Here is a 17,500-nt window from a genome sequence, read left to right as displayed (position 1 = left end):
GTGTGTCCTCCTCCTCCTCCAGCTGTCTGGACTCAGCTGGCAGCGCTGTGGCGGTCGGAGGAGGAGGAGGAGGAGGAGGAGGAGGAGGAGGAGGAGGATGGTGGTGTGTTTACGGCCGTCGGTTGGAGTCACATTCTCCAGAAATGACAGAGCGTTGGGGCCCCGGGGCCTCGACCTTCACCATAAACCCTTCATTTGAGAATTCCACACTAATTGCTTTACGATCCCAGCGACTAGAACGCGTCTGAGTGTCATCCTCTGAGTCGGGTCGTGTTGACTCAACAAATTGGGACGCTCCTCCGTCCCAGCGACACCACCCAGCATGCATTGCTGCTGCTGGTGCAGTTTGCTGCGTCAGGGATGATCTCACCAAGTGATCTCAGGACCAACAGAAACTCTCTTTACTGTTTCCTGCTGTAAAGATAATTGTAGATGTTCCAGGATGGGGGTGTGGTGGAAGTCGAGCAGGTTAGGCAGTGAGGAGTGTCGGGGTGGGGGGGGTCCTCAGAGCGCTGACACTGTGGAGCTGGTCGGGACGCTCCGCACAGCGCCTGCCCATAATTATACAGGGCTGGTAATCGTTCTGCTGTTATGGTAGGACTCTGCTCCAGGTTCACACCTCTGCTCCAGGTTCACACCTCTGCTCCAGGTTCACACCTCTGCTCCTGGTTCACACCTCTGCTCCTGGTTCACACCTCTGCCCCTGGTTCACACCTCTGCCCCTGGTTCACACCTCTGCCCCTGGTTCACACCTCTGCTCCTGGTTCACACCTCTGCTCCTGGTTCACACCTCTGCTCCAGGTTCACACCTCTGCTCCAGGTTCACACCTCTGCCCCTGGTTCACACCTCTGCCCCAGGTTCACACCTCTGCCCCTGGTTCACACCTCTGCTCCAGGTTCACACCTCTGCCCCTGGTTCACACCTCTGCCCCAGGTTCACACCTCTGCCCCAGGTTCACACCTCTGCCCCTGGTTCACACCTCTGCTCCAGGTTCACACCTCTGCTCCTGGTTCACACCTCTGCCCCTGGTTCACACCTCTGCCCCTGGTTCACACCTCTGCCCCTGGTTCACACCTCTGCCCCTGGTTCACACCTCTGCCCCAGGTTCACACCTCTGCCCCTGGTTCACACCTCTGCCCCAGGTTCACACCTCTGCTCCAGGTTCACACCTCTGCCCCTGGTTCACACCTCTGCCCCTGGTTCACACCTCTGCCCCAGGTTCACACCTCTGCTCCAGGTTCACACCTCTGCTCCAGGTTCACACCTCTGCCCCTGGTTCACACCTCTGCCCCTGGTTCACACCTCTGCCCCAGGTTCACACCTCTGCTCCAGGTTCACACCTCTGCTCCAGGTTCACACCTCTGCTCCAGGTTCACACCTCTGCTCCAGGTTCACACCTCTGCCCCTGGTTCACACCTCTGTTCCTGGTTCACACCTCTGCTCCTGGTTCACACCTCTGCTCCAGGTTCACACCTCTGCTCCAGGTTCACACCTCTGCCCCTGGTTCACACCTCTGCCCCAGGTTCACACCTCTGCCCCTGGTTCACACCTCTGCCCCAGGTTCACACCTCTGCCCCTGGTTCACACCTCTGCCCCTGGTTCACACCTCTGCCCCAGGTTCACACCTCTGCCCCTGGTTCACTCCTGCAGGGCTGTTGTACTGAAGTGTGTGATTTGTACAGAAACAGGTTCTCCTGTGAACCAGGTCTCTTCTCCAGACGATGGCCTGCAGCCATACCTCCCTGGAACTTCTTCCTTCCCCAAACTGTTCCTCTGTCAACACCCCCACCCCACCCCACCCCACCCCCACCCGCTGCCTCTCTGCGCCGTCTTTGACTCTTCTCCACAGGAAGTACCTGGCAGTGGATGTGTGTTCAGGCTCCTGCCTGGACATGTCAGCCCCCCCCCCCCGTCTCCACGGTCACCCAGCGTGAGAACGGCAGTATCCATGGCGATGGAGGAGGTGTCTGAGGCGCAGTTGTTGAAATGCTGCTGACTGGAGGCTTCAGACACCTCAGACCTCTGATGTTCAGGAATGTCAGATCAGATCCTGAGCGTGTTCCCTAAGCGTGTTCCTGAGCGTGTTCCTGAGCGTGTTCCTGAGCGTGTTCCTGAGCGTGTTCCTGAGCGTGTTCCCTAAGCGTGTTCCTGAGCGTGTTCCTGAGCGTGTTCCCTAAGCGTGTTCCTGAGCGTGTTCCCTAAGCGTGTTCCTGAGCGTGTTCCTGAGCGTGTTCCCTAAGCGTGTTCCTGAGCGTGTTCCCTAAGCGTGTTCCTGAGCGTGTTCCTGAGCGTGTTCCTGAGCGTGTTCCTGAGCGTGTTCCTTAAGCGTGTTCCTGAGCGTGTTCCTGAGCGTGTTCCTGAGCGTGTTCCTGAGCGTGTTCCCTAAGCGTGTTCCTGAGCGTGTTCCCTAAGCGTGTTCCTGAGCGTGTTCCTGAGCGTGTTCCTGAGCGTGTTCCTGAGCGTGTTCCCTAAGCGTGTTCCTGAGCGTGTTCCTGAGCGTGTTCCCTAAGCGTGTTCCTGAGCGTGTTCCTGAGCGTGTTCCCTAAGCGTGTTCCTGAGCGTGTTCCCTAAGCGTGTTCCTGAGCGTGTTCCTGAGCGTGTTCCCTAAGCGTGTTCCTGAGCGTGTTCCCTAAGCGTGTTCCTGAGCGTGTTCCTGAGCGTGTTCCTGAGCGTGTTCCTGAGCGTGTTCCTTAAGCGTGTTCCTGAGCGTGTTCCCTAAGCGTGTTCCCTAAGCGTGTTCCTGAGCGTGTTCCTGAGCGTGTTCCCTAAGCGTGTTCCTGAGCGTGATCCTGAGCGTGTTCCTGAGCGTGTTCCCTAAGCGTGTTACTAAGCGTGTTCCTGAGCGTGATCCTGAGCGTGTTCCTGAGCGTGTTCCCTAAGCGTGTTACTAAGCGTGTTCCTGAGCGTGATCCTGAGCGTGATCCTGAGCGACTTTAACGCTGTTTTGCTTCATTTAGGCTACATGTGTCAAACTCAGGGCTGGGGGGGCCAAATGCGGCCCCCCACATCTTTTAATGTGGACCGCGAGAACACTAAAGGTCAGAGTGTCTAAAAATAGATAGGTCAAAACACAACAAAACTACATTTCCCACAATGCAGTAGTTCAGCCCATCTTAACTCTGACTAAACGTTGTGAACAAAGTTAACGTCCTAACTTGTGTCTGATGTTATTTTTCTTTATTGATTGATAGTTTGATCCTTGATTGATGGAGTTCTGTGGGTTTAATAACCTGACAAATGAAAAGGATTTATGTTAGAACAGAGAAACAAACAAACATGTTTTTTCTGTCTAACTGTAATGTTTGGAACTAGAATCAGTCAGAAATTCAGTTATTTAACATTAAGGAGTAGTTACATTTAGTTACATTACACTGAGTTACATTTAGTTACATTTATTAGTTACATTAAGGAGTAGTTACATTTAGTTACATTACACTGAGTTACATTTAGTTACATTTATTAGTTACATTAAGGAGTAGTTACATTTAGTTACATTACACTGAGTTACATTTAGTTACATTTATTAGTTACATTAAGGAGTAGTTACATTTAGTTACATTACACTGAGTTACATTTAGTTACATTTATTAGTTACATTAAGGAGTAGTTACATTTAGTTACATTACACTGAGTTACATTTAGTTACATTTATTAGTTACATCTGGTCCTTTGAGGACAGCCGTGATGCTGATGTGTCCCTCGGTGAAGATGAGTCTGACCCCCCCTGGTTTAGGCCATGAAGGACATGAGTCCAGGTTTGAGGAGGTAACTGTTCCGCTTTGTTCCTGCAGATTTCTGGGCGCCCCCCCATCCGGTCATGTGGTGAGCCCCCAGCGTGACCCGAACACCCTGAGCAGCTGACCTCATCAACAGTCCTCCGCCCCAGCTGCCCACATGGCCCACCCTTATGAGCCCTGGCTACGGACAGCGCCCCCTGGTGGCAGCTCAGACGACATGAACATCCCGTCCTGGTGGGACCTCCACCGGGACGTCCAGCCGGGGGGCTGGATGGACCTGCAGACGGGGCAGGGCGTCGGCCTGCCCTCGGCGAGCTCAGGGAGTTCCATGGGGCTGCCGTCCCCTCTGGGCCCCTACGGTTCCGACCCCCAGCTGTGCACCCTGCCCCCGGCCCAACAGGCCCCCGCCCCCCACCTGTTCCCTCAGGACGGCTTCAAGATGGAGCCGCTGGCGCCGGAGCTGCTGCAGCAGCAGCCGTTTGCGCTGGAGGAGCCCCCCCAGGAGAGCGTGGCGGCCCCCCGGCCCAAAGCGCAGCGCCGCTCCTCCTCCAGGGGGGCCGGTCAGGCCGCCTGCCGCTGCCCCAACTGCCTCCACGCCGAGCAGCTGGGGCAGGGGGCCGACGACGGCCGCAGGAAGCACCTGCACAACTGCCACATCCCCGGCTGCGGGAAGGCCTACGCCAAGACGTCGCACCTGAAGGCGCACCTGCGCTGGCACAGCGGCGACCGGCCCTTCGTCTGCAACTGGCTGTTCTGCGGGAAGAGGTTCACGCGGTCGGATGAGCTGCAGCGCCACCTGCAGACGCACACCGGCACCAAGAAGTTCAGCTGCGCCCTGTGCCCCCGCGTCTTCATGCGCAGTGACCACCTGGCCAAGCACATGCGGACGCACGAGTCCCCCCCCGGGCACGCCGACGACAAGGTCAACGGGGACGGGAGGGTGGAGAAGAGCTTCGACGCCCCCGTCCCCCCCCAGTGCTCCTCCAACGCGTCGTCATCCGACATCGCGGACCCCCCCTTGAAGCTGAAATGTGAGACGGAGCCGTCGGTCTCCGGGACGACGGGGCTGTCCGGATGAGGGCGTCGAGGAGTCAGCAGGTCCACGTCAGCGCCCCCCATCCCTAACCCTACCCCCCCCCCCCACGGCCGCTGTGTAACCATAGAGCAGAGAACACAGAAAGGTGGCCGGACATCACTGAGACGGCCCCCTCCAGCCGGTTGTCATGGTAACATAACCCCTCATCATGCAGGACAGAAACATCCCCGTCTGTTCCCTCCCCACCAGGAGTGACACGACGGCCAATCAGCAGCGCCGACCGGAGCACAACCAGTGACATCACTGCCCACGCCGGCATGCTGCCCTGATCAATACGTCCAGATCAAGAAGGGACCCATGTGACTCCTGGGGGGGTCACCGCATTGAAATGGCCCTGACCTCATGTTTTAGTTTATTTGAACGTTTTGGCTCAGTGCCGCCCCCTGCAGGCGGGTCAGAGAGCAGCTGAAGACTTTAATGGAGTCAGGACACGGATTGGAGCCGCTGTCGCGTCTGTCGTCAGGCCGACGTCCGTCTGATCGTCGTTAATCTGATCGTCGTCAGTCTGATCGTCGTTAATCTGATCGTCGTTAATCTGATCGTCGTCAGTCTGATCGTCGTCAGTCTGATCGTCGTTAATCTGATCGTCGTTAATCTGATCGTCGTTAATCTGATCGTCGTTAATCTGATCGTCGTCAATCTGATCGTCGTTAATCTGATCGTCGTTAATCTGATCGTTAATCTGATCGTCGTTAATCTGATCGTCGTCAGTCTGATCGTCGTCAGTCTGATCGTCGTTAATCTGATCGTCGTCAGTCTGATCGTCGTTAATCTGATCGTCGTCAGTCTGATCGTCGTCAGTCTGATCGTCGTCAGTCTGATCGTCGTTAATCTGATCGTCGTCAGTCTGATCGTCGTCAGTCTGATCGTCGTTAATCTGACGTTTACTGGCAGGAAGTTAGACAACAAGTCTGATCGCTGGAAAAGCTCCGACAGAGGTGGAGGCACAGGTGGAGGTGCAGGTGGAGGTGCAGGTGGAGGCAGAGGCACAGGTGGAGGCACAGGTGGAGGCACAGGTGCAGGTGGAGGCACAGGTGGAGGCACAGGTGGAGGCACAGGTGGAGGCACAGGTGCAGGTGGAGGCAGAGGTGGAGGCACATGTGGAGGTGGAGGTGGAGGCACAGGTGGAGGCACAGGTGTAGGTGTAGGTGGGTCCTGGTAGTCTTTGCAGGGTATCCATGTGTAGCTCATCAGCTCCTCTTCAGGCATCATCAGGTGATTAGCGTGTTGGTTAGCGTGTTGGTTAGCGTGTTGGATCGAGCTGCAGCTCCACCGTCTGCAGGAATGCACCAGGGTCTCTTAACACCTTTTATCAGCAGCTGCTGGTGGAGCTTCTCCCCCAGCACTGATGGATGTTCTGAAGCTCCACAGCGTCTGAAGCAGACCAGCTTGTGTCCAACACGCCTGCAGAGAAACACTCCTAGTTCCTAGTCTGTGATCAGTAGCGTGTAGCGGGTGAAACACACTTAGCATGTAGAAGCTGTTGGGGGGGGGTGCTTTAGCAGACATGGAGGCAGGACTCTGTGTGTAGACTGTTGGGGTCATGTTAGGACAGTTTAGGGGTCAGTAGAGCAGACAGAGGGTCTCATGGCTGCTGTAGGAAACGTGTGGACTGAAGGGATTTAAAGCTGTTATAATTTAAGTTTCACTGTACTGAATCTGTTATTGGTGTCCATTAAAAAGTATAACCTGTTTCTATCCATCCATCATCCATCCATCCATCCATCCATCCATCCATCCATCCATTCATCCATCCATCCATCCAGTGGAGTGACACTGACTGGAGGAAGGGTTGAGTACGTAACAATGATTGTTCATAAGGAACTGGAGTGAAATGACTAAAATAATATAAAATCTTCAAAAATATTTCAAAATTAATTTTCTGGTCAATTTGATAAGTTAGTAAAAAAATTTAAACTATGACCATGAAAGCAACATTTTTTACAACTATCAGTTTCTTGGAAAAATAATTTCAAATCAAAACCAGAAATATTTCTAGAAATTCAAATTAATTCATGAGCACAAGAGTCACGGTAAAGTTCCAAACACTCAGCACACGCAGGACTTTCCCACTGGAACCCGACAGAACCGGTGGACAGGTTCTCTCATCCAGACCCGTCCATCCATACCAAGAGTCCACTCAGGTGTCGCCATGGAGACCAGAGACGTGGACTGGCTACTCAACACCAACAGTCCCTTAACAGATGCGGTACGCTGGATTATATCTGCCATTATATCCCCTTATTAACAGCTGCCCCCCCAGCCCAAACCCAATACCACACGACGTGAACACTGATATGATTTCATACTACCGTTGTCAGTGATGTTTTCTTTTGCACAAACCCCGCTGCTTCAGATGCCCTTGGGGACAAATAAAGTTTTTTTGAATGTACTTGTTTTAGTTTTCTGTCTACTATTTTATTTCTATTCTAACTCGGATTCCTTTGATAAACCAACTAAAGTCCTGCCTTTGAACATATAATAATAATAATAATAATAATAATAATAATAATAATAATAATATTAATAACACCTGGTTGGGGCAGGTGAAGGTGGGATTCCGTTGCTTTTAGTTCTTCCTAGAAAACTAATCTTTGTAAATAAAGATGTGAAAAGGGTTTCGCCATAAACAGAGTCTCAATCGAACGAGCTTTTCACGAGCCCTTGAACGCACCGCCACGGACCCGGAAGCGGAAGTATGCAAACAGGAAGTACAACAAACCCGTCGCCTCCGCAGTGACCTGTGTTCCTCTCAGCGGGGGTGTCGGACACAAATAACGGGACAGATTGTTGGATTTTCTCCCGAGTGACGCCGACAGGACTCCAGGATGGGGGGCGGTGACCTGGTGAGTCCCCCCCGGGTGACCGAGCGACACGACGGGCTGCGGTCCGGACTGCGGCCCGATGGGAGCGGAGCTGGAAGAAGCTGCCGGACGGCCTGTGTGTCCAGAGCCGGGGGGTGAACGGCCCCTCCGGCGGGGCTAACGGGGTGTTAGCATGGTTAGCACGGGCTAACGGGGTGTTAGCATGGTTAGCACGGGCTAACGGGGTGTTAGCATGGTTAGCACGGGCTAACGGGGTGTTAGCATGGTTAGCACGGTCAGGTAGAGGTAAGAGTGTAGAGCACTCTAACAGGATGTTAGCATCGTTAGCATACTCGGGTACCCCCAGGAGAACATGCAGATCACCCCACAGATACCACACCGCTGAGTCAGTCAGTCAGTCAGTCAGTCAGTCAGTAAGGAGTCAGTCAGTCAGACAGTCAGTAAGGAGTCAGTCAGTCAGACAGTCAGTAAGGAGTCAGTCAGTCAGACAGTCAGTCAGTCAGTCAGTCAGTCAGTCAGTCAGTCAGTCAGTAAGGAGTCAGTCAGTCAGTTAGTCAGTCAGTCAGGAGTCAGTCAGTCAGTCAGTCAGTCAGTAAGGAGTCAGTCAGTCAGTCAGTCAGTCAGTAAGGAGTCAGTCAGTCAGTCAGTCAGTCAGTCAGTCAGTCAGGAGTCAGTCAGACAGTCAGTCAGTCAGTCAGGAGTCAGTCAGTCAGTAAGGAGTCAGTCAGTCAGTGAGTCAGGAGTCAGTCAGTCAGGAGTCAGTCAGTCAGTCAGGAGTCAGTCAGACAGTCAGTCAGTCAGTCAGGAGTCAGTCAGTCAGTAAGGAGTCAGTCAGTCAGTCAGGAGTCAGTCAGTCAGTAAGGAGTCAGTCAGTCAGTGAGTCAGGAGTCAGTCAGTCAGTCAGGAGTCAGTCAGTCAGGAGGGACTGGGGGGTGTTCTGGTTCTTAGTGGTTTCCAGAGCCACCGGTTCAGAGCGGAGGTGAAGTGAAGCTAACCCCGTTAGCATTAGCTCAGGCAGGGAGCTGATGGTGAGCTGGTGTCGCTGACTGAGCAGCAGGTTGCTGCTCGACCAATCACAGCCTGTGAAGAACGTTCCTGATCACGTGCTCTGCCTCGTCCTGTGCTAGAACCTGAAGAAGAGCTGGCACCCCCAGACCATGAAGAACATCGAGCGCGTCTGGAAAGCCGAGCAGAAGTACGAAGCTGAACGGAAGAAGATCGAGGAGCTCCAGAAAGAACTGAAGGATGAGCGGAACCGCGAGGAGATGACCAGATACGCCGAGGAGACCGGCGCCATCAAGTCGGTCCCGGTCGGGTCGGGTGGGGGGTTGTTCGGTGCGTGTCGGCGGAAGGCGGAGCCTGACGCGTCTCTTCCTGTCTCTCACAGGAAGAGGGATGACCGTCTGGACTGGATGTACCAGGGTCCGGCGGGGCAGGTGTCCAGAGACGAGTACCTCCTCGGACGTCCCATCGACAAGCAGATCACAGAGCAGTACGAGGAGCCGGAGAGCGGGCCGTCGGCGGAGACGGGCCTCCTGCCCGGCTCCATCTTCAACCCCAGCACTCCCGCCTCCGCCCTGGACCTGACCGCCAAGATCAGGGAGGACCCTCTGTTTGAGATCAGGTGCGTCAGCCTCCTCCTCCTCCTCTTCATCCTCCTCCTCCCCCTCCTCTTCCTCCTCCTCCTCCTCCTCCTGGAACGTTCAACATTAATTTCACTCATTTTCTTTCCAAAGGAAATGTGAGGAAGCGAGTAAGAGAGAAGTGCTGACCAACCCGGTGAAGATGAAGAAGATTAAAGACTTGGTGAGGCTGAAGCCCGTTCCTCCTGACCGCCTCTGGTTCTTTGTTTTTATGTAAGGAGCTAAAAGATTTCCATCACTGGGCTTTTTAACACGGCTGGAGGTGTCTGAGACCACTGGTCCCCAACCTCCTCAGCCCCACGGACCAGTTCCATCTAAGACAACAAGTAATCGATAATCGTTAATAGAGTGTAATTAGATTAATTAATGACTCCAGGACAGCTGTAGTCTAATAATAAATCAGTGGTTTTATGTAAAATCCGGACATCGACAGACAGTAAACAACCTTTTGTTCATAAATTGATCATCAATATTTCTGTACACAAAATAATTGTCAGAAATAATTCTATTAAAATCTGACTGAAGTGACTGAACTGATGAGGTTTGTTTAAATACAGCGACTTACCATCAGTTCATTCGACGTAGGACAAATACTGATCATTATCAATCAAAGGGTGAACAATCAACCAATAATAATCATTACAGTAATGAATCAGTGGTGGGGGGCCTCTGATCCCGGGGTAACGGAGACAATGACACCTGAAGTGTGTTCAGACGTCCGGTCGACTCCAGTTTGGTTTTCTTTAGTCACTGCAGAAAATCCACGTCAGAGACAGGAGGTGGGATGGAAGCAGGGATCAAGATTCTGTTAGGGTCTCAGGATAATCTGCCCTGACTTTAATCCAGAACACTGGGGCAGTTGTGGGCGCTTCATTTAGGGGTAACGGCTGGTAACCTGTCCTGTCAAGGTCACGTGACCCAGACCTGACAAGAGGCACAGGCGCACAGTGAAAGAACCGTTAGCTTAGGAGGGAATGTTCATGTGTAGAAGGAGTCTGCTGTCTCTGAAGGCTTGTTGATTGTGACCCCCCCACAGCTGCGCCAGAATCTCAAGAAAGACAAGAAGAAGAAGAGGAAGAAGGAGAAGAAGGAGAAGAAGGACAAGGACAGAGGGAGGAGGCACAGGAGGAGTTCAGGCTCAGAGGAGGAGAAGAACCACAGGTATGTCAGGATGTGCCCCCCCCATCACTGGACCAGACTGTCAGTCCTCCTGTCTCTCAGGTCGGCTTCCAGACACGACCCCCCAGTAGACGCCGGCTCTCATTCCCGCCCCCCAGGCTACGGCCTCCAGGTGATGACACCTCCACTCCAGACACCCCCTGTCTCAGCCTGAACCAGCAGACGTTCTAACGACTGCTTGTCCCCCCCCAGCTCCCCGCCAGTAGGGATCACCGCCCCCCCGTTGCCTGCAGCTCGTCGGGGCGTCGGGGGCGGAGTCGGTCGACGTCGCCCCCCAGCCAACCATCCTCAGGCAGAGCCGAGTGGAGACAACGAGCCGAGCGCCCCCCCAGACAGAGGAGCCCCGTGTCCAGGTAAGTCCACACTGTGCCCCGCCCCTGCTGTAGATGCCCCCCCCTGCACGTGTGTCCTCTCGTACAGGAAGCTGTCGGCGGCGCAGCTGGAGCGGCGGCGGCAGGAGATGATGGAGGAGGCGCGGCAGCGGGGGGAGGACCGCGAGAACAACGTGAGGAGGTACCAGCGGCAGGACGAGCAGGAGCAGCGCCGCGAGCAGGCGGCCCCCCGCCACCGGCACACCGGCTTCATCCAGTGAGTCCCCCCCCCAGTTCGTGTGAATACCCAGCATCCTTTGTGGCTGAACGTCTCCTCCCCCCTGCAGCAGCATGAAGCTGGAGAGCGCCGCCAGCTCCTCCCTGGAGGACCGCGTGAAGAGGAACATCCACTCCATCCAGAGGACCCCCGCCTCCCTGGATAACTTCCTGAGGAGATGAGTCCACCCCCCCACCCCCGCCAACGGCAGCGTGTGGAGACTGAGTCCAGGTGTCTGTCCTGGGTCAGACAGGGACCCCCGTGGCTTAGGAACAGTTTCAGTTTAGAGCTCAGAAGTCTATCAAGGCTGATGTGTGGCCACGCCCCCTAGAAGGTCATGTGACCTCAGTGTAAATCAGACCTCCTTTTTTACCCCAAAAGTTTTTGTGATGTAAGTTTGTTGTTTCCGCCAGTGAATAAAAGACACGTCCATTTATCTGTGTGTGTGTGTGTGTGTGTGTGTGTGTGTGTGTGTGTGTGTGTGTGTGTGTGTGTGTGTGTGTCAAGATACACGTCATGTGACCTGTCCCTGTGTGTTGAAATGAAACCCCCCCCCCCCCCCCCCCCAAGACAAACAGGATGTTTAGAACACGTGAGGATAAATCCGATCTGGCATGGAGCCAACAGAACCGGCCCAGAGGGGTCTCCATCAGTCTATCCCAGAAGAATCACGGAGGTGAACTCAGAGCTCAGGTCACATGACACGTTAGCCCAGCTGTTAGCATCAGGCGTCCTTCATGTTAAGAAGCAGGAAACACTCAACAGCTGGTTTAGGTCACAAGACGTCTATTGACCTGATCAAGCGGTTTATAAATAAGCTTGATTGATCAATTGACGGTTGATGGGTGGTGATCACTGTTCAAGGTAGAACTCACCTGATTCTCCTCTAACGCCCCCCCCCAGACAGGTTCTGAAATGAATACCAGCTTTAGGTTCCAAGAAATGTTCCTCGGCAGGTAGACGCCAGTTTGAAGGACAAAATGTGAAAATGCGGTAAGTCATGGCCCTGCAGCCCAACTAGCCCCCTAACCAGACCTCCAACTAGCCCCCTAACCAGACCTCCAAACAGCCCCCTAACCCTGCCCTCCAACCAGCCCCCTAACTGACCCCCAACGGACCTCCCAACCAGTCCTGGACAAAATCTAATAAACCCAACTGGTCTTTTCAAAGTGAGTGCCTGAGTCTTCAGGGGGACAGAGGTCAGGATCTCAGGTCCCCCTTGAAGGATAGTCTCTAAATGATGTCACAGCTGGGTTTCTTGTTTCATCATTTTATTGGTTGGCATGGTCACATAAGGGGTGGGTACACAACAGAACTTGGAACCAGGATGTGAGTAAAGCCGTTACAACAATCAGATTCTTTCCTGTGGGAGGGGGTCATGGGTAACCACTGATTCTACTGAAGGACAGTCCAGACGCTGAAGACATCATCCATTTTCCTGACTGCAGCGTGACGGGTGTGGCTGGGTTATAGCTGAACCTGAAGTACACTGATCAAAAAACTGGGGACCGCCTCGTTATCACAGGCTAACCAGGTCAGCCCGTCTGTCCAATCGGGAACCAGGCATAGCGAAGCAGGTCCACCTGAATCGGTACAAAACAAAGAGTGAGCAATGGTGGCAAAAGCAGAAGACACTGAGAAGTGGCGTCCTCAGTTCACAGCCCAGCACCAGGAAGCACCATGGGATTCCCCAGAGAACACAAAATCAGGCCCCCCATTGGTGCCCAGTCCTTCACTGCAGGTGGGTTCCTCCAGGTGCAGTCGACCATAAGTTCTCCGTGGTGTATGGGTACATGCATACTTCCTGTGGGTACATGTACGCTATGATGTACTGTGGGAATGCAAGGAGGTCTGGAAGAGAAGCAGTCAGCAGGGGGTGCTCTGATAAGATGGGGCAGGTAAATGATGTCAGCAGGGGTGCATCAGTGGGTTTCACATCACTAACACATGGATCCTCATCCTCCTCTGTGGGACACTGTTTGATGGTGTTGTAGGGGAAACTACCCTGAGAAGGAAGAATGGCATCAACTCCATGTGACACAAAGGTGAAGGTTTGGTTTTCATGTCCCGACACATGCACTGATCTCCTGTGTGGCTCCATGTCGCTGCAGCAGAGGCTCTCCTGATGTCAGCCTGGCCTCTGGCTCTCCTCCACTACTGGGCACAGGCAGCCTTATGTGAAGTCTTTGAACACAGCCTCAATGAAGTTGGGAGCTGACATGAGGATGGTGAAGGTGCAGATGATAGAGAAGAGTGAAAACGCCACCAGGCATAATCGGTCCACCACTGCTGCTGCAAACTTCCACTCGCTGCAAACGGCTTCACCCTCGTCCTTAGCACGGAAACGGCTGGCAATGTACTGCACCTCCTCCAGGATCTGGGAAAGTTCTGGAATCTGCTCCTGCAGTAAAGTCTTCATCTGGTGCAAGTGGATATCATGTTGGGAGGGGTCGTTGGAATGGATTCCTCCGCTGCATACTACAATGCCGGCATCAGTGCATTGTGGGAATCCAGGGTTATCTGTCCCCGTGGAGTGACAGTGTAAGTTCATGTTCCCATTAGTTGTGGTGGATGGAATGGAGGCCTGGCCTTGTATGGTGGTCATCTGAGCGCTGCTGGCACTGCTGTGGTCAGGAGGAGGGTGGGAGTACTTACAGTCTGGGGGGGTACCGGAAGCGGTTCTGTTTTCATCCCCAGGTTTCTTCATTCGGAGAAACCAAGCACACCAGTTGAGTAAGATCACTCGAACCTAGATGAGAGTGAAATAAACATGAAGTCTTCCTCCCAGCTTACTGCGTCCGGTGTTATAGTATGAAAGTGCAGATCAGACGTTGGACGTTTGGAAGGTATCTAACGATGGATTAAATGACTTCTTAATAATTGCATTCAATTTAACTGCATTCAGTTTATTACTCCATTCAATTGCAGTCCTGACTCATTACATCCAAGTTGCTGTGTATAAATAATGCACTGAGCAGCAGGTACACTTCAGCTGTTAACAAGTGGCCATTAACCCACCCATTTAGGCATCTTCCCGCCATGTGGATCATGGTGGTGAAACTGTAGCACCAGAACTGTGACAACCACAGACAGGCCCACGATCATCATGGTGCTGGCAAAGTACTGGGCTGAAGACCACAAGCACAAACAGGCATGGATAGAAAGTAAGAAATGTTCCCCAGTCATTCACTGCAGTGCAGCCTTTCCTGTCCCCCCCATAACCCCTCATGAACTACACCTGGTGGAAAATGTCTCCCATCCAGGTCCAACAACAAAAAACACAACACGCCAACTACGTCAGAGCAAATCCTTTCCTACCCTAATCAATAACCCCTTACCCAACCCAACCCCAATCTAACCATATACCTACCTTAACTTACCCTAACTCTAACCCAACCCCAATCTACCCTAACCCCTAACCAAACCACACCCTAATCTAAACCTAAATATACCTTACCCTACCCTAACCCAAGCAAACCCTAATCTAACCCTATACCTACCTCACCCTACCCTAACTCTAAACCTAACCCATAAATGTCTTATACATCAGTGAGCATTGAATGAAAGAATTTAACTATCCTTTACATTTCCAACCGGTGTTATATGCTAATAATCATTTTGTGACAATCGTCATTGTTTTCTTTCTTTTGTTTAACATTCATTGACACAGAAGATCATCAAAATGAGCGATAATTAGAACACAGAAGCGTCTTACCAATTAGAGGAACCGAATCTGAAGTGGCGGGCATGATCTCTGCGACCAGCAACATGAACACTGTTAGCGACAGCAGCACTGTGATGCCTGGAGACAGGAGAAACCCCAGTCATATGTTCAACCCCACCATTCTGGCTCCAAGAGCTGCTTTCTGTGTTCCTAATGGAGCCTTTGTTGATGTACTCATGGATGAAATCCTGCACCCAAACTCACACACATAATGTTGGGATTATTTTAGACCCGGGCTTGGACCCGCTGTATTAAGATCACAGAGATGTGTCTTTTATCTATCTATCTTGGCAGTGATGTCATGGTTGGCTTACCCAATGAGATCTTCTCTCCGGAGTCAGCAGGCAGCAGAAAGACCAGAAGAGCCAGACCAGAGATCAGCACGCAGGGGATGAGCAGGTTGAGGCCGTAGTAAAGAGTCCTGCGGCGCATGGTGACCGTGAACGTCACATCAGGGTAGGGCTCCTTACAGCATTCGTAGTACAGCTCATTGCGTTTAGCCGGCACACCTGAGGGGCGGGAAGGGGTCGTCAGGGACAAGCACACAACTGGAAAAGAGTTGACGAAACGACCGGAACAGTCTCGTCTACGACTGCTACACATAGCAGAGTGTTTCATTAATTAATACCAAGAAAGCATTTTAAAGCCCACCCACACCACGTGGCGTGCGACACGGGTCGGGCCCTCCAAACATGGATGTGCGTCCTGCACATGTCAGGATCGTATGCTGTGTGATGGTGACTGGGTGGGAGGAGCGGTCATTGACCCACACGTGAGTTGGGGAAGGTGTCGTGTTGGTCTGGGCTCTTCTCACCAACTAGATCCCATTCCCCGTTTGGGATGTAGGTCGAGATGTCCACCTCCATCATCTGGAGATCCAGCAGCAGGCCGTTATGGGTCCAGGAGCCGAACTTTAGGTCACACTTCTGCACATCGAAGGGGAACCAGCGGACATCGATGTAGCAGGTGCTCTTCAGGATGCCTGGAGACGGTGGGGACACTGGTGTTTGGTTCCACACACTGAACTCCCATCAGCTCAATGACTTCAACATCCAAACTATAACAAAACTGATGACGATGATGAGAAGAAGTCAGTGACATAATCATAAGTCCTGGCCATACGAGTTATAGTCGACAAAATGACATTTAATCCCCACCAACAGCGAACAGTGAACGCCTCACCTGGGGGGATGTACTGACAGGACCCTGAAGAGTCCACCAGGACATTGGTGTGGAACGTAGCATCAAACCGCTCATCAGCGCTGTAGGGAGAGAAGGGTACCGGCTAATGTCTGACGCCTTCAGAAGAACAGCACCAAAGGGTCAGGGGTCAAAGGTCAGGGGTCAAAAGTTAGGGTTTGGGATTAGCGTTAGGGTAACGCTAACCCCTAATGCTAACCCCAGCGTTGGGGGTTGAGGTTAGTGTTAAGGTTAAGGGTTAGGCGGTTAGGCGTCAAAGGTTAGGGTTAGTGTTGACGCTAGTGGTTTGGGGGTAAGAGTTAAGGGGTTATGGGTCAAAGGTTAGTTTTAAGGTTAAGGGGTTAGAGGTTAGGAGTCAAAGGTTGGGTTAAGCGTTAGGGGTCAAAGGGTAAAGGGTTAGTGTTAAGGTTAGGGGTTGGGGTCGAAGGTTAGGGTTAGTGGTAGTGTTAAGGTTAGGGGTTAGGGTCAAAGGTTAGGTTAGTGTTGACACGTTCACACTTACAGGCAATTTAGACCAGATAATTCACCTCAGATTCAAGTTCCTGGTGGGAGGACGCCGGAGAACCCTTAGAGAACCCACACAGACTCAGGTGAACTACAAACCATACCCAACAGGGACTCAAACCCACCACCTGCTGTGAGGCAACAGGACTGCCCCCCCCCCCATGACTGAAATACTAAAATCAAATAACTATCTGCTATTATTCTACGTCTAATTACTGCTGCCCATTGCAGGCAACAGATGCAAAGCCTGCTGGGAGTTGTGGTTTCCACAGGGAACACGCTCAATCATCTCGTTAAACGAGGCTGAAGACCAGAGGGAACGTTGACGGGGAGAACAAACTAATAAACCAGAGGGAGGAGGACCACAACGAATGTCATGGAGGTCGATCATCAGCATCCGGCCTTCAGAACGGTTTCAGAGGGGAGTGAATGACTCCTAACAGACGACGAGGCAGACCGACAGCCTGCTGCGGCTCCAGGAGGTCTTCAGTAACGGACAGAGATTTAAGAAACACACCTGAAAGTCAACTCGGTGGTGGAAGACAGACATAGAAGCTGGATGCAAAGACAGATGGAGGGTTGGAGGGAGAATTCAATGAAGAGAAGCCCTAAACTGAATGAGACAGCGCCACCTGTTGTAGAGGAGGATGTCTGGCACCCACACCAGGCTGGAAGGGAAGCGCAGGTTCTGGACCCCGGGGTACTTCTCTGGGTCCCACGACAGGTAGACGTCCGTCCAGGACTGCAAACAACATGACCAGGATCAGAAGGAGGCCGTCTGGAGAACGTCCATCATGTTCCCCCCTGGTGCGCTATGACGATGACCCACAAGTCACATGACCACCAGCGTAGCTATAGGTCTGACATCATCGGGTCTGAACCCGTCCCATCGCGCCTGTCTGTCCACATGGACGTGTGTGTGTGTGTGTTTGTTTGTGTGTGTGTGTGTGTGTGAGTGTGTGTGTGTGTGTGTGTGTGTGAGTGTGTGTGTGTGTGTGTGTGT

At 52.7% G+C, this 17,500-nt stretch overlaps 3 protein-coding genes across 5 annotated transcripts in view; 2 read left to right on the top strand and 1 right to left on the bottom strand.

The window, feature by feature from the left end:
* Positions 1–3,584: 3,584 nt before the first annotated feature.
* Positions 3,585–4,816, top strand: sp6 (Sp6 transcription factor). The gene has a single exon (XM_068321456.1). It carries the CDS (start codon positions 3,896–3,898, stop codon positions 4,814–4,816), a length of 921 nt encoding a protein of 306 aa, XP_068177557.1. The 5' UTR covers positions 3,585–3,895.
* Positions 4,817–7,531: 2,715 nt separating this feature from the next.
* On the top strand, positions 7,532–11,499 carry cwc25 (CWC25 spliceosome associated protein homolog). 3 transcript variants are annotated; one of them, XM_068321442.1, is made up of 9 exons: positions 7,532–7,680; positions 8,787–8,959; positions 9,047–9,283; positions 9,396–9,465; positions 10,339–10,463; positions 10,524–10,593; positions 10,674–10,834; positions 10,902–11,069; positions 11,140–11,499. In XM_068321442.1, exons 1-9 carry the CDS (start codon positions 7,663–7,665, stop codon positions 11,249–11,251), a joined length of 1,134 nt encoding a protein of 377 aa, XP_068177543.1. In that variant the 5' UTR covers positions 7,532–7,662; the 3' UTR covers positions 11,252–11,499. The 3 variants fall into 3 exon arrangements, with proteins under 3 accessions (XP_068177543.1, XP_068177542.1, XP_068177541.1); XM_068321441.1 differs by having other exon boundaries at positions 10,339–10,593; positions 11,143–11,499; XM_068321440.1 differs by having other exon boundaries at positions 10,339–10,593.
* Positions 11,500–12,352: 853 nt separating this feature from the next.
* The window catches only part of LOC137600050 (neuronal acetylcholine receptor subunit alpha-7-like), an 11,973-nt gene continuing 6,825 nt past the window's right edge, over positions 12,353–17,500 (bottom strand). Inside the window, exons 4-10 of the mRNA XM_068321408.1 lie at positions 17,130–17,239; positions 15,976–16,055; positions 15,608–15,775; positions 15,108–15,302; positions 14,785–14,871; positions 14,088–14,197; positions 12,353–13,818 (exon numbers count right to left, since the gene is read on the bottom strand). Coding sequence (XP_068177509.1) covers positions 13,243–13,818; positions 14,088–14,197; positions 14,785–14,871; positions 15,108–15,302; positions 15,608–15,775; positions 15,976–16,055; positions 17,130–17,239 — 1,326 coding nt within the window. The 3' untranslated portion in view covers positions 12,353–13,242. The remainder of the gene's footprint in view (positions 13,819–14,087; positions 14,198–14,784; positions 14,872–15,107; positions 15,303–15,607; positions 15,776–15,975; positions 16,056–17,129; positions 17,240–17,500) is intronic.

Source organism: Antennarius striatus, chromosome 8 (assembly GCF_040054535.1).
Source record: "Antennarius striatus isolate MH-2024 chromosome 8, ASM4005453v1, whole genome shotgun sequence".
NCBI classification, from domain to species: Eukaryota; Metazoa; Chordata; class Actinopteri; order Lophiiformes; family Antennariidae; genus Antennarius; species Antennarius striatus.
The sequence above is the reverse complement of the archived record's forward strand: the minus strand, read 5'-3'. Positions and strand labels throughout refer to the sequence as shown.